Source organism: Canis lupus, chromosome 10 (genome assembly GCF_048164855.1).
Source record: "Canis lupus baileyi chromosome 10, mCanLup2.hap1, whole genome shotgun sequence".
In the NCBI taxonomy this organism is placed as follows: domain Eukaryota; kingdom Metazoa; phylum Chordata; class Mammalia; order Carnivora; family Canidae; genus Canis; species Canis lupus.
Window position 1 is genome coordinate 69,763,316 of NC_132847.1, and position 12,454 is coordinate 69,775,769.

General features: G+C 60.0%; 1 protein-coding gene and 1 long non-coding RNA gene across 12 annotated transcripts in view; one reads left to right on the forward strand and one right to left on the reverse strand.

Annotated features, from left to right (window-relative positions):
• The window catches only part of RGS3 (regulator of G protein signaling 3), a 137,864-nt gene extending 126,673 nt beyond the window's left edge, over nt 1-11,191 (forward strand). For 9 of the 11 annotated variants that reach the window (XM_072842446.1, XM_072842444.1, XM_072842445.1 and 6 more), the window contains 5 exons: nt 4,480-4,544; nt 8,074-8,175; nt 8,465-8,526; nt 9,097-9,263; nt 10,215-11,191. In XM_072842446.1, the coding sequence (XP_072698547.1) occupies nt 4,480-4,544; nt 8,074-8,175; nt 8,465-8,526; nt 9,097-9,263; nt 10,215-10,400 (582 nt within the window). In that variant the 3' untranslated portion in view covers nt 10,401-11,191. Of the gene's footprint in view, nt 1-4,479; nt 4,545-7,722; nt 7,973-8,073; nt 8,176-8,464; nt 8,527-9,096; nt 9,264-10,214 lie in introns of those variants that run through there. The other 2 variants (XM_072842456.1, XR_012038498.1) reach the window with 2 other exon arrangements.
• On the reverse strand, nt 10,809-12,285 carry LOC140641917 (uncharacterized). Its single transcript, XR_012038501.1, has 2 exons — nt 12,232-12,285; nt 10,809-11,679 (listed from the first exon to the last, which is right to left on the reverse strand). It is a non-coding gene; the product is annotated as an uncharacterized lncRNA (long non-coding RNA).
• Between the last annotated feature and the right edge of the window lie 169 nt (nt 12,286-12,454).

A 12,454-nucleotide genomic window follows, 5' to 3' on the forward strand; every position in this document is an offset into this window, starting at 1 on the left:
GGGTGAAACCCAGGAGGGCGGGACAGAGCTGGTGAGGTCCTGGGCTGGTCTCTGTGCTGCTGCGTGGCTAAGCTGAGACAGTCCCAGGGGCCACTGTCCCTACGTTACCAGGCTGCGACCTGTCACCCTGCTCTCCTGTGTGCAGAGTGAGTTCTCCTGGGAGTAGGAGTGTCTGAGCCAGACAGATCAGGGAGATGGTCCACTCGCCATGGTCCTTTTACAAATGGGCTGCCTGAGGTCCAGAGAGAAGACCTTCTCCCCCACCCAAGGTGAAGCTGGGGCGGCCCCTGGGCCGGACTCCCTGCGAGTTGCGTTGTCTCACAGTGCCCCCTGCTGCCCGACCCCTGCCTCGCCGGCTGCCCCCTGGCGGCCCCGCAGCCTTGCATCTGCTCTTTCCTGGGGGGCTCCCCCCAGCGAGTTTGGGTCTGAGCCTAGCTTGCTGCCACTTGGTTCCACCCCAGCCCGGCCTGGCCAGGCCCAGGGTCGTAGGTCGTTCTTTGACAGCGAGGAGACAGAGGCTGGGGCCCTCCCTGGCCATGCTTCCTTCTCCCCGCCTCCTGCGGGGACCTGCATGGGCAGGGACTGGGTGCCACACACCAAGCTGCCCGCCGGGCCGGAGGTCCAGACAAGAGCACCCCAAAGATGCCTTCCGGCCCCAAGATGTGACACCACCACAAGGTTCTGTGGGGTCCACCAGGCTGGGCCAGGTCAGCGAGAGCAGCCAGGCAAGGCTCCTGCTCCTGAGACCCCCCAGTCATGGGTGGGCCAGGCCTGAAAGTCTCTGCCACTTGCCAGCTTGTGGAGCCCAGGCAAGCTACGGAACCGCTCTGGGCCTCGGTTTCCCCCACTGTAAATGGGGCAAATGACAACACACCGTTTTCAGGGCTGTCGCGAAGATAAACAAGGTAAAGTAGGTTAAGGCCCTTCACGTAGCGAGAGCTCAGTAAACACTGGCACCATGCACCGTAGCGCTTGCACGCACCGGGCACCGTGCTAGGCACTTCCCGTGTGTTCGCTTAGTTAATTCGCACCCCGCCCCTGTGAGGCCGGTCCAGTTATTATGCCAGTTTTACAGATACAGAGACCGAGGCAGAGAGAGGGGGAGAGGTTGTGACCCGGCTGAAGTCAATCAGCTAATAAGTCACCGAGGTAGGATTCAAATCGGGGCAGTGAGGAATTGCCACTCTTAACCACAACTATCATTATAGTTATAATTGCAGTAAGAATTATAGTTATTATTCCAGGAGGCGGGGAGCTCCCAGGCCTGGAGCGGCCGGGTGGGGGCTGGGCAGGCCCCAGGGATTCCTGCGTGGAGTGACCACGGGAGGGCTGGTGGCTCCGGGCTCCCCTTGATTCCCTTTCAGCAGGGAGGGCCCTGTAGAGTAGCAAGGCAGCGGGGAGCAGCTGGGAGGGAGCGGCCTTTTGTGTGCTGGGTCGGGGCAGGCCTTGCCGTGCAGTGGCTGGGAATCAGACCCTGACTCTCTGGCTCAGTTTCCTCTCTGTCTGGCCCGCAGCGCCTCCCCCCCCCCCCCCCCCCCCCCCCGCCAGTGTCTGGGTTCCCCCAGCTGCTCTGGGGTCAACTCCCAGGGCCTGAGCTAGCAGGCTGGTGGCTGTGGGCTGGTCCCTGCTGAAGATGACACCCCCCTCCCCCCCACCCCTGCCCCAGCAGTGGAAGGAAGAGCCCATTTCCCAGCAGCGCAGTGCAGAGGCTGGGGGTGCGGGTGGGGCGGGAGTGGCCCCCAGGCCCATTGTGTGGGCTCGATAAAGTACGGAAGCCAAGGTTAGAATGGGAGGAAGCCCAGCGCCCGTGGCCCTTTCCCACGGGTGGGGGCTCCGGGCACGGCCTCGCCAGGCCAGCGTGACTGCAGCCCGTGTGCACGGGAGGCCGCAGCAGTAAGACTCCCGGGCAGTGAACAGCCCTGCTTCCGGAGGGCGCGGTGACTCCTCCAACAGCCAGGGGGCTGTCACCCCGGCTCTGCTGTAGCTAAAGAAGCTGATGCTGAGAGGCCAAGAAGCCCCTCCAGAGCCAGTGGAACTAGGATCAGTACCTGCTTCCTGCAAAGCCGAGCTCTGGAATCACACACCATGGATGGGTGTATGCCTGTGTGTGCACGTACACACGCGTGTTTACAACCCCGGCGGGGCAGTCCTCAGGAAGGAGGTGGCACTTCCCCCGAGGCTTTTACTGAAAACATTCAAAGTGTGCGCCATCCTTACCTTTGAGTAGCAGCATCCTCTGGTGGAGAAACTCGGGTCTTAGATGCACACCGACCTGCCACTTCAACGCTGGGTATCTTTGGGCAAGTGACTTGACTTCTCTGAACCTCCGTTTGCTTTATGGACTTATTCTGAAGATGAATGAGGTAGTCTCTGGATAGTGCCCATTCCGGGGTCTGGGCTATAGTATGAGCTCCATAAAGGAAAGTATAATTCCCCGCTCCCTCCATCCATCCGCCCATCCACGGTGGGCATTCCACGTTGGCTAGTCCCCCCCCCCGCTGGCTATCACTTCAGTAAGGCCACTTCTCTCCCCAAATTCCGAACACTTTAAGAACGAGCCCATTTTTATTTTACAAATGAGGAATCCACGGCCCAGGGTGGGGCTCATGGGGAGTCTGAGCTGAGATCCACACGGGGTGGTATTTTGTCTTGTTTGGGGACATAGTGTCCATGCCCAGCCTGCTCTGAGCTCTAGTTCCTCCCCCATCTCGGGGCATTTCCTGGGCCCCTGTTCTAGGGTGGCCCTGGCGGGGCCTTGGGTTTGGGCTGGAGAAAGATGGACAAGCACCAGCTGGGCAGGGAAACCGCAGACAGCTCTGGTAGAGATGGTGGGAATCTGGAGCCGCCTGGAGGAGAGGTGTGGCAGGCTGGGGGGAGGAGGAGAGAGGGCATCCAGGGAAGGGGAGGAGGCACAGGCAAAGGGGAGGGCCAAGGAGGTGGGGAGGTGCAGTCTGTGGCCGCAGGAGAGCAAGGGGGATAGAGCTGAAGCCTAGATTCAGGCAGTGAGGACCTCAAGCCTTGTTCCCCATCTGCTTTCCCTCTCTTTTTTTTTTTTTTTAAGATTTTATTTATTCATTCATGAGAGACACAGAGAGAGAGGCAGAATCACAGGCAGAGGGAGAAGCAGGCTCCCTGCTTCTCCTGCGGGGAGCCTGACGCAGGACTTGATCCCAAGACCCTGGGATCACCACCCAAGCCAAAGGCAGACACTCAACCACTGAGCCACCCAGGTGTCCCCTGCTTTCCCTCTTTGATTCATTCTTCATTTGACAAGTATTTGTTGAGCTTCTAACATGTGTCAGGCCCCATGAAGGTGACCCAGGCAGACAGAGGCCTTGCTCTTGAGAATTCAGTCAAGCCCAGGGGAGAGATTGAGGAAAAGCCTTTTCAAAGGTGGTGGGGACCTCACGAGGGGTGAAGGGGCACAGCCTTGGCCTAGGGCTCTGGGAGTGCTCCCTAGGCCATGAGGCATTTCGGTGGCATACCCAAGGGCTAGGTCTTTCCTGAGGCTGGGTCTTGGGAGTCCAGGGAGATGGGAGGGTAACAAAAGCATCAATGGTGGAAGGTGTAGCCCTTGGAAAGGCCTGAGGTGAGGGGGGGGGTCAGGCAAAGACGTCCCATTTGGCTGGGGGGCAGGAGGGTGCTGCAGCAGGGGTCAGGCTGGAGAGGTAACAAAAGGAGTTGTAACTGATGTTAAAATGCAACTTTCTGGGCAGCCCAGGGTGGCTCAGTGGTTTAGCGCGGCCTTCAGCCCAGGGTGTGATCCTGGCGTCCCAGGAACGAGTCCCACATCGGGCTCCGTGCATGGAGCCTGCTTCTCCCTCTGCCTGTGTGTGTGTGTGTGTGTGTGTGTGTGTGTGTGTCTCATGAATAAGTAAATAAAATCTTAAAAAAAAAAAAAGCAATTTTCTGCCCAGATCCGATGGCAGACCCTGTGTATCGTGTCACGGGGTTTAGATATTACCCCGGGGGCACTGGGCAGAAAGCCCAGCTGCTGACTGATCCCAGGCCTCTGCCAAACCTCACAAGCCTGAGTTGGCCATTATGATCTCGATTTTGAAATTAAGAAATGGAGGCTCACAGAGGGACAGTGATTGGCCGAGTCACGCTGCGGAACCCGTCCTGTAGCCCCGCTCTCCCGTCTGCCTTACTGCCTGCAACGATTAAGGGCTGTGACTCTGACCCTGCCATCAGGGCTGTGACTCCGGCCCTGCCATCAGGATTGTCTCTCTGGCTTCTCCCTTGCAAACTGGGCTCCGAGTTGCATCAGGAGGAGACCCCTCTAGCTGGAGCATCTGTCAGCCACACCTGGTGGACAGACTGTTCCCAAAAATGGGTCTCCCTGTCCCTCACCTGAGGGTAGGAGCTTTGCAGGAGAGGAGTGGGGCGGTTGGAGGAGCCCTTGGCTCCCTGAGCCTCTCTGCTCAGCCAGCAGCCGTCGGCTGCCCAGGCCGTAACGTGTCTATCTTCCTTCCACAGATGAGCGGGGCTGACACAGTTGGGGATGATGATGAAGCCTCTCGGAAGAGAAAGAGCAAAAACCTGTACGTTGCAAAGATCCATGATCCTCAACCTTGCAGTCAGGGAGACTTCTTCCCAAGCCTCTCTCCCTCCTCCATCCCTGGGCTTGTCTCTCTTCCGGGGGTACAGGTGGGGAGAAGGGGCCGTGCCCAGCCCTGCCCTAGAGAGACGCCAGTCCACAGCAAGACCTTAAGACTGGCCAGTGGCCCCGGGGGGGCGGGGGCACTGGGGTCCTGAGCGTCCGGCTCTGGCCTCAGCACGCACGCAGAGTGAGGCCGCCTGCTGACTCAGTACCTGGAAGCCCCAGGGAACCACGCGGAGGCAGGCAGCCAGGTCGTCCTGGCCCCGGCCCAGCTGGGCAGTGGCTGAGTGACCCTGACAAGTGCTTTGCTCCCTCTGAGAGAGGACAGACAGCAGTCCTCGAGATTCCCCCCTTCTCCCCGTCGGGGGCATTGCCAGGAGGTGGCGCTGCTGGTCCAGGTAGCCTGGCCCTCGCTCCCCAGCCTGCAGGCCGCACTCCTGGGCTTTACACTGCCGTTTTGGAGGTTTGTGAGCCGTACCCATTAAATTAACAGGGTGTGTGTGTGGGTTCTCCTTGGGTCTCCTTGGACACCGAGGCCCAAGGCCCAAGGCCATCCAGGGGGATGGAGAGGAGGCCCTGGGGCATGTGGTGGTGTGCCCCCTGGGTCCCCTAGTGCTCATCATCACCTACCAGTGGGGCCTGGGGGAGGAGGACAGGCATCTTTCCAGATGCCTCCTGCAGCCACTTCCCTGGCCTCTACTTTGGCTGGCATCCACTACCCTAGAAACTTTCTTCCCGGCTCCTTTGCCCTCTCCAGCTTCCTGTGGCAACGGTAGACTTCTCTCACTCTGCAGCCAGGAGCAATCACGCCCTTCTAGGGAAGGTGAAATGCACCAAAAATAGCTCTGTGTACCAACCGTTGGGTCCCGGTGTCACCAAAGCCACTGGGGGTGCCGCTCCCAGGGGTGGGGCGGTGGAGGGCCGTGGAGGGCGAGCATCTGCCGCGCCAGAGCTGTCCCGGCCCGGTCCACTGACTCTAGCCTCCCTTCCTGGTGGGTGCTGCCTTTTGAAGGCCTGAAGCTCACCCTTTTTTTTTTTTTTTTAATGTTTTTATAGAGTTTATTTATTTGACAGAGAGAGAGAGAGAGAACACAAGCAGGGGGAGCAGGAGAGGGAGAAGCAGACTCCCCACTGAGCAGGGAGTCTGATGCCGGGGCTCCATCCCAGGACCCCGTGATCATGACCTGAGCAGAAGGCAGACACTTAAGCTACTGAGCCACCCAGGCACCCTGAGGCTCACATTCTTAAAAACTTTGTCAAGGACTCTTAGGCTCTAGGGTAATAAAAATAACTAATATTTATTGTGCCAGGCACTGTTATATGATCTAACTTAATCTTTACCATTATTTCTATTTCATATTTCCTTTTTTTCTCACTTACTCTGTTTGACCAATGAGCAAATTGAAGCAAAAAGAAGTTACTTGTCCGAGGGTCATACAGCAAGTACGTGGTGGAGTGGGGATCTGAGACCTGGCGTGCTGGCTCTAGAAATATCGATATACATGTGTATATATTTTTCCCCAGAGCCGTTATATTTGAAGTTCAGTGCAAAGCACTCTGAGGGAGGTTCACAGCAGCCCGGCCAGGTGGCCTCTGAGTGATGAGAGTCCATTCCCCAGAGGCCACTCATTCCATCTCTTCATGGCTCTGGTTGGAGGAAAGTGCTCCTTTAGCTTCTGCTTGTGGGTCCCTGTTCTGGCTTCTGGACCCACGTGGGAACGCGGGGGGGGGGGGCGGGGGGGCGGGGGGGAAGGCTCTGAGCTCTGCTGTCCCGTCAGACAGACCACTATGCTCCAGGAAGTCGAATGCTGGCATTCTAGTCACCCCGGGGCGCTCTAAGGGCCCCCATCCTCACCAAGAGGACTGCCAGGCCCTGGACTCCTTGGCCTTAGCTCATTGGCTTAGACTTGCAAGAGCAGGTTCCCCCATCGCTGATGAATGAGAAAACCTGCTGAGAGGTTAGGTAACTTGACAAAGAGCACACAGTTGGTACCTGCTGGGGTTGGGATTTGTCCCTGAGGCTCTGAGGCTCCGGAGCCCACACTTAACCTCCACGGGACACCACCTCCCTTACCTACTTACCCAGGGTGTCCCATAGGTCTTAATGCCACTTTCAGCTTGAATGACTTCAGGAGGGCAAATACCACAAACTTACAAACACCTGCTTGCAAGTTGCATTATTTATGTTTCTTTTACACTTACTTAGCTTTGCGAATTGGCAAAAAAAAAGGGGGGGGGAATCCCTGGGTGGCTCAGCGGTTTAGCGCCTGCCTTTGGCCCAGGGCATGATCCTGGAGTCCCAGGATCGAGTCCCGCGTCAGGCTCCTGCATGGAGCCTGCTTCTCCCTCCTCCTGTGTCTCTGCCTCTCTCTCTCTCTCTCTCTCTCTCTCTCTCTCTATCATAAATAAATAAATCTTAAAGAAAAACCCACAAAAAATGATTTTGCCAATACATTTTTTATCGTGACTTGGTTCCGGTCAGCATTTTTAATCTTTCATCAGAACAGAAACCAAAAATCAAAATTAAAAAAAAAAAATGATGGTTCAAAAATCACAAAACTACATGTGCATTTAAAAAAAATTTCCATAATTAAAATTCCAAACGACGTTTTTTGAAAGTTTATAGGATTTGTACTTCTGAAGTTGTCTGAGCTTTGAAACCGTACTCAGACTTTGGGGACACCCTGCGTCTTCACCGACGCTTGTACCGAAAGCCAGCGGCCGAGGCTGAGGCCGGGGAGCCTGGGCTGTTCCCCTGGAAGGGCGGGGGGGTGTCTAGCGACCGGGGAGGAGGGGGGCGCACAAACTGGAGCCTGGGGCCTTTAACCCCTTCCTTGCCAGCAGCTTTGCCCGGGGCTGAATCGGGCCTCCTAGGGGGCGTGGCAAGGCTAAAAATGATTCCTGGCTAAAAATAGCCAGTCCTGCCACCCTGGTGGGCAGGGTCCCCCCCACTCCCTCCCTCCCTCCCAGCAATTTGCTGACTTGTTTTCTCCTCCTTCCCCCGGCGCTGCCATGGCAACGGGGAGGCCGGTCACAAATAACTGGGTCTGGCTTTTTGCCGGGGGCCCCAGAGGCCGCCCCTTGCAGACACATGCCCCTTTCACGGGCTCCCTCCCAGGGTTGGCCAGGAGGGATATTTTTTTTTCCGCTCCCGTCCTGGGCCCTCCCATTTCCTGGCTCCTCCTGTCTGAGTCCCAGCCCGGCCCGGAGCCCAGTCGGCGGCTGGGATCCCCGCGAGCGAGCGCTGCACCGTCGTGCCTGCGGGTGGGGAGCCCGAGCCTTGGGGGCCGAGGCGGGCCCCGCGGAGATGCTCCGAGGCATGTACCTCACCCGCAACGGGAACCTGCAGCGGCGGCACACGATGAAGGAGTAGGTGCCTCCCGCCCGGCGCCCCGCCCGGGCACCCAGTAGGTGCCACCCTGGTCCGCGCCCGGCCGCCCGCTGACCCCCTTCTCTGCTTCCGCCCCCAGGGCCAAGGACATGAAGAACAAGCTGGGCATCTTCAGGCGGAGGAACGAGTCTCCCGGGGCCCAGCCCGCGGGCAAGGCAGACAAAATGGTCAAGTCATTCAAGTAGGTCGGGTCTGCACCCCGGGGTCCCCAGGGGTCCCCAGGGGAGCGGGGCTGGTGGGGGCTAAGTGGAGGGGGGCGTTGGGCTGGATCCAGCTCCCGTGGGCTGGAGGCTGTCTCTGAGGGAGCCTGGTACGCGGCAGGCAGGGGGGAGGCCGGCCGGGCAGGGGCAGGGGGGGCCCAGGGAAGGGGGGTGGGCTCCCCAGCTGGGCCCGGCCACCGCCCAGGGCCAGGGGCAGCTAACAGGCCCCCCAGCCCCGTGCCTCACTGCGCCCCTTCCCTCGTCCCCCAGGCCCACCTCAGAGGAAGCCCTCAAGTGGGGCGAGTCCTTGGAGAAGCTGCTGCTTCACAAATGTAAGTGGGGCCCAGCCGGCCTGCTCCCCGCGCCCCTCCGGGTGTCATCCCCCTCCCGCTCCCCCTTCCGCCTCTGCGGACAGTGGCCTTCCCTCTCTCCTGGGTGCCAGGCCGGGCCCCCCGCTGTGGGGAGACGCGGGGCCCTTGGGCTGGCCTCGGAGCCGGTCCTGCCAGCCCCTCCCCGTCCAGGGAGCTGGCCCGGCCCGCAGGAGGCCGCCGCGACCTGTGACCTGCGCGCTCGCCCGGTTCCCAGAAGAGCGATAAACCTTTCCAGGGACGCGGCTTCCACGGCCGAGGGTGCCCGCAGCTCACGGGCACGGCCCCTCCGATCCTCGCAGGGCTCCAGGAACTGGCTCGTGAGCCCCATTTTACAGATGGGGGAACTGAGGCCCAGACCGGGAGAGACGTGGCCAAGGCCCACGGAGGGGCAGCGGCAGGGCCGGGGCTCCTGGTTACCCTCCCGAGCTCCCGACGTCGCACCCTAAGAGACCCCCGAGGGGAGGCTGGGGGGTCCCAGAGGGCAGGAGGGGCTGCTTCTCCTCACCCCGGGGCCCGGGCTTCTCGTCACAGATGGGTTAGCCGTGTTCCAGGCCTTCCTTCGCACCGAGTTTAGTGAGGAGAACCTGGAGTTCTGGCTGGCGTGTGAGGACTTCAAGAAGGTCAAGTCACAGTCCAAGATGGCGGCCAAGGCCAAGAAGATCTTCGCCGAGTACATCGCCATCCAGGCGTGCAAGGAGGTGAGGCCTCAGTGGCCGCGAGGGGCTCAGGAAGGGGAGAGGCGAGAGGGACGCTCGGGGACCGTGGTGCGGCCAGGGTGGAGAGGAGCAAGCCTGGGGCCCTGGGAAGGACACGTCTCCATTGGTAACAAATCAGAAAGGCGGCTGGCGGGCGCTCTGTGCCAGGCACGTGCTGAGCCCTTTATGTGTGAACTCTTTTATTTGATCCTCATGACGACCTGTAAAATGGGTTCAATATTATCTTCACTTTAAAAACGAGGCGACAGGAGGATCCCTGGGGGGCTCAGCGGTTTAGCACCCGCCTTCGGCCCAGGGCGTGATCCTGGAGACCCGGGATCGAGTCCCACGTCGGGCTCCCGGTGCATGGAGCCTGCTTCTCCCTCTGCCTGTGTCTCTGCCTCTCTCTCTCTCTCTCCCCCCGTGTCTCTCATGCATAAATAAATAAAATCTTTAAAAAAAAATGAGGCGACAGTGTCTGCTGAAGTCAGAGGAGCTAACATCTATTGAGTGCTTACTGAGTGTCGGGTACTGTGGGCAAAGTCGCAGCGGGTGATCTGTTGATCTGCTCGGTCTGTGTTTCCCGTGGATGGCCTTGCTTCGTCTCTGCCACTCTGAGGGGTACACCACTCCTCCTAGCCCGCGGACAGGACAGGCGGGCCTCGGAGCACTCGCGCGATGTGCTCAGGGTCCCGGGCCTAGGCACGGCGCCGCCAGGATTCCAACCAGGCAGTCTGACCTTAGAGGTGTTTTCAGGCCCTATAAGCTACCAGCCCTACAGTGAGCGACCCGGCCAGGACTTGGGTCACTGACCCGAGGGCCTCCACTCTGAGACTTAAGACGTGGAGCAGAGGGGCTCGGAGGTGACAGGCTGGGGACGGCCCGTACCTGGGCCCCCGCCCCGGGGTCGGCCCCCTGCAGGTGGACCTGACTGTGCTGCCCTCCCCCCCACAGGTAAACCTGGACTCCTACACCCGAGAGCACACCAAGGACAACCTGCAGAGTGTCACCCGGGGCTGCTTCGATCTGGCGCAGAAGCGCATCTTCGGGCTCATGGAAAAAGACTCGTATCCACGCTTCCTCCGCTCTGACCTCTACCTGGACCTCATTAACCAGAAGAAGATGAGTCCCCCACTTTAGGGGCTGCCAGGGTCGAGCCCCGTGTTCATACCAGGCGGGCTGGGCCCCCTTCCCACCTGCCTCTCTCCCTCTGCGACGGAGGGGGCAAGCAAGCCCCCGGAGGCTGTGTCTCCGGATGGACAGACGGACATTCGGATGAGAGGCCTGGACCGAGAGAGGCCCAGGCCACCGGAGGAGCAGAAGGACTGGCCCTGTTGGGTCCCCACTGCCCCGGTACGAGGGGGCCCGAGGGCCCCGGCAGGTCAGGGGCCCTGGCTGAGCCAGACCTGGAGCTGCTGCTCTGTGCTGCGTAGACTCAGCATTGACCAAGTTCCTTAAAGAACTGGCTGATGGGGCAGGGGGCCTGGCTGTGGGCTCCAGGGATCTCCCGGGGGAGGCCACTGGGGCTCGCCACTCCGACCCCGCCTTGAGTTTTATTTATTTAAATAGTAGTCGGATGCTTGGCACGTCGTCCTGTTATAGGAAATTTTTGCCTCATCGGTTTTCCTAATTTACAAGTGCAATATTTTAACCAACGCCTTGTGAAAAGCCACCTCGCCGAGAAGGTGGACACCACTTTCCAGTTTCAGGGGAGTTGCTGGTCCCAGGCACCAGCGGTGGGCAGCTGGGCCTTCTGGACTCATGCGGCCTGGTGGGGGTGGGTGCTTCCGTGGGAGCTCGCACAGAGATCCAGCACCCCCCTCCCCCGCCCACCGAGGGAAGTGCCCCTCAGGGGCTCTGGGAAAGCATGGCACCCTTGGACCACACAGCAGCCAAGTTCTGGAGCAAATAAAAGGCCTGTGTTATTTCTCGTTCGTGTGTTCCTGGGTCTTGAGCTTTCCCAGGGTGACTGGGGCTCGGGGGGCTGGGGTCAGTCTGGCTTCTCCTCTCTCGGCATCACCCGCCTCCCACCCCAGAGCCACAGACACGGTGCCCTGGGGCTTACGGCTCACTGACCGCTTCCCCGGGCTAGGCATCCTTGTCCGACTACCTTCTCACCTTCTCCACAGCTTGGGAGGTGGGGGTTAGGCCCAGTTCACAGATGGGGACAGTGAAGCATGGGCAGGTAAGGTGACTTGTCCAATGTCATACGGCTGGCGAGTGGCAGAGACCGGGTTCTGCCAAAGCCCAGCCATAGCGCCTGTACTCCGGATTGCTGTCCTCTGCTTGCCACAGGATGGAGGCCTAGCTTGGCCACCATACCCTGGGATTCTAGCGGAACTAAGGCTGGTTGGCCGAGGTGGAGGAGGCCAGCGTCTCAGGCAGGGCAACAGATGCAGATGGACAGGTCCGTGGACACCTTTAGGACAGAAGGGAGATGTGGGCAGGTGGCAAGGCGTGGGGCTTACAGAGAATCCCTCCGTCTCCCTGGAAGGCTTCCCACTCTGCACCTAACAAGAGGTGCAAATTTAGGCAAGGTGTGTCCCAAAGCCGCATTTCACTGGAGGCCTTGCACCACTTGCTCGGAGGCGATGAGAGAAGAGCCTGGAACCCAAGCCAAGCTGATGCCAAGGCTGGCCCCCAGTGCCCCCCCTACAGCCTGCTGGGGGCTGAGGCTCTGGCACGGCCTGGAGTGGGGGCCCCCGGTGCCCCCTCCTGCAGCCTGCCACGGCCTGGGGGCTGGGGCTCGAGCATGGCCTGGAGTGGGGTCATCCATTCAGAGCAAGGGTGTCATCCAGGCCTGCGATTGGGAACCTGACAGCTGGGAAAACAGACCCTGAGGGGAGCACAATAGCCCTCCTGTTCCTCCCAAAACAGGGCTAGTGGCAGGGCCGGACGGAGGTCAGGACTGGAGGCCCAGCCTCCCTGAGGTGTCTTCCACTTGGAGGAGACACCGGCCCCAGAGGCTCACCTTCCCCTTCAGGTTCCAGGGACATAGCCTGGGGCCAAGCCCTCGGCCTTCCCACCCCCGGTTGCCACGGAAACCAAAGTCCCGCAGAGCAAAGTCAGGCAGATGGAATTCCCATTTCGGAAGGCCCCACTGCCTGGTTTCCATTACTCACACTGGGTCCCTTGGCCCGGAGCGGCTTTGGCGACGCCGAGCAGCTGGAGAGCAGACTGGAAAGGTGCCGGCA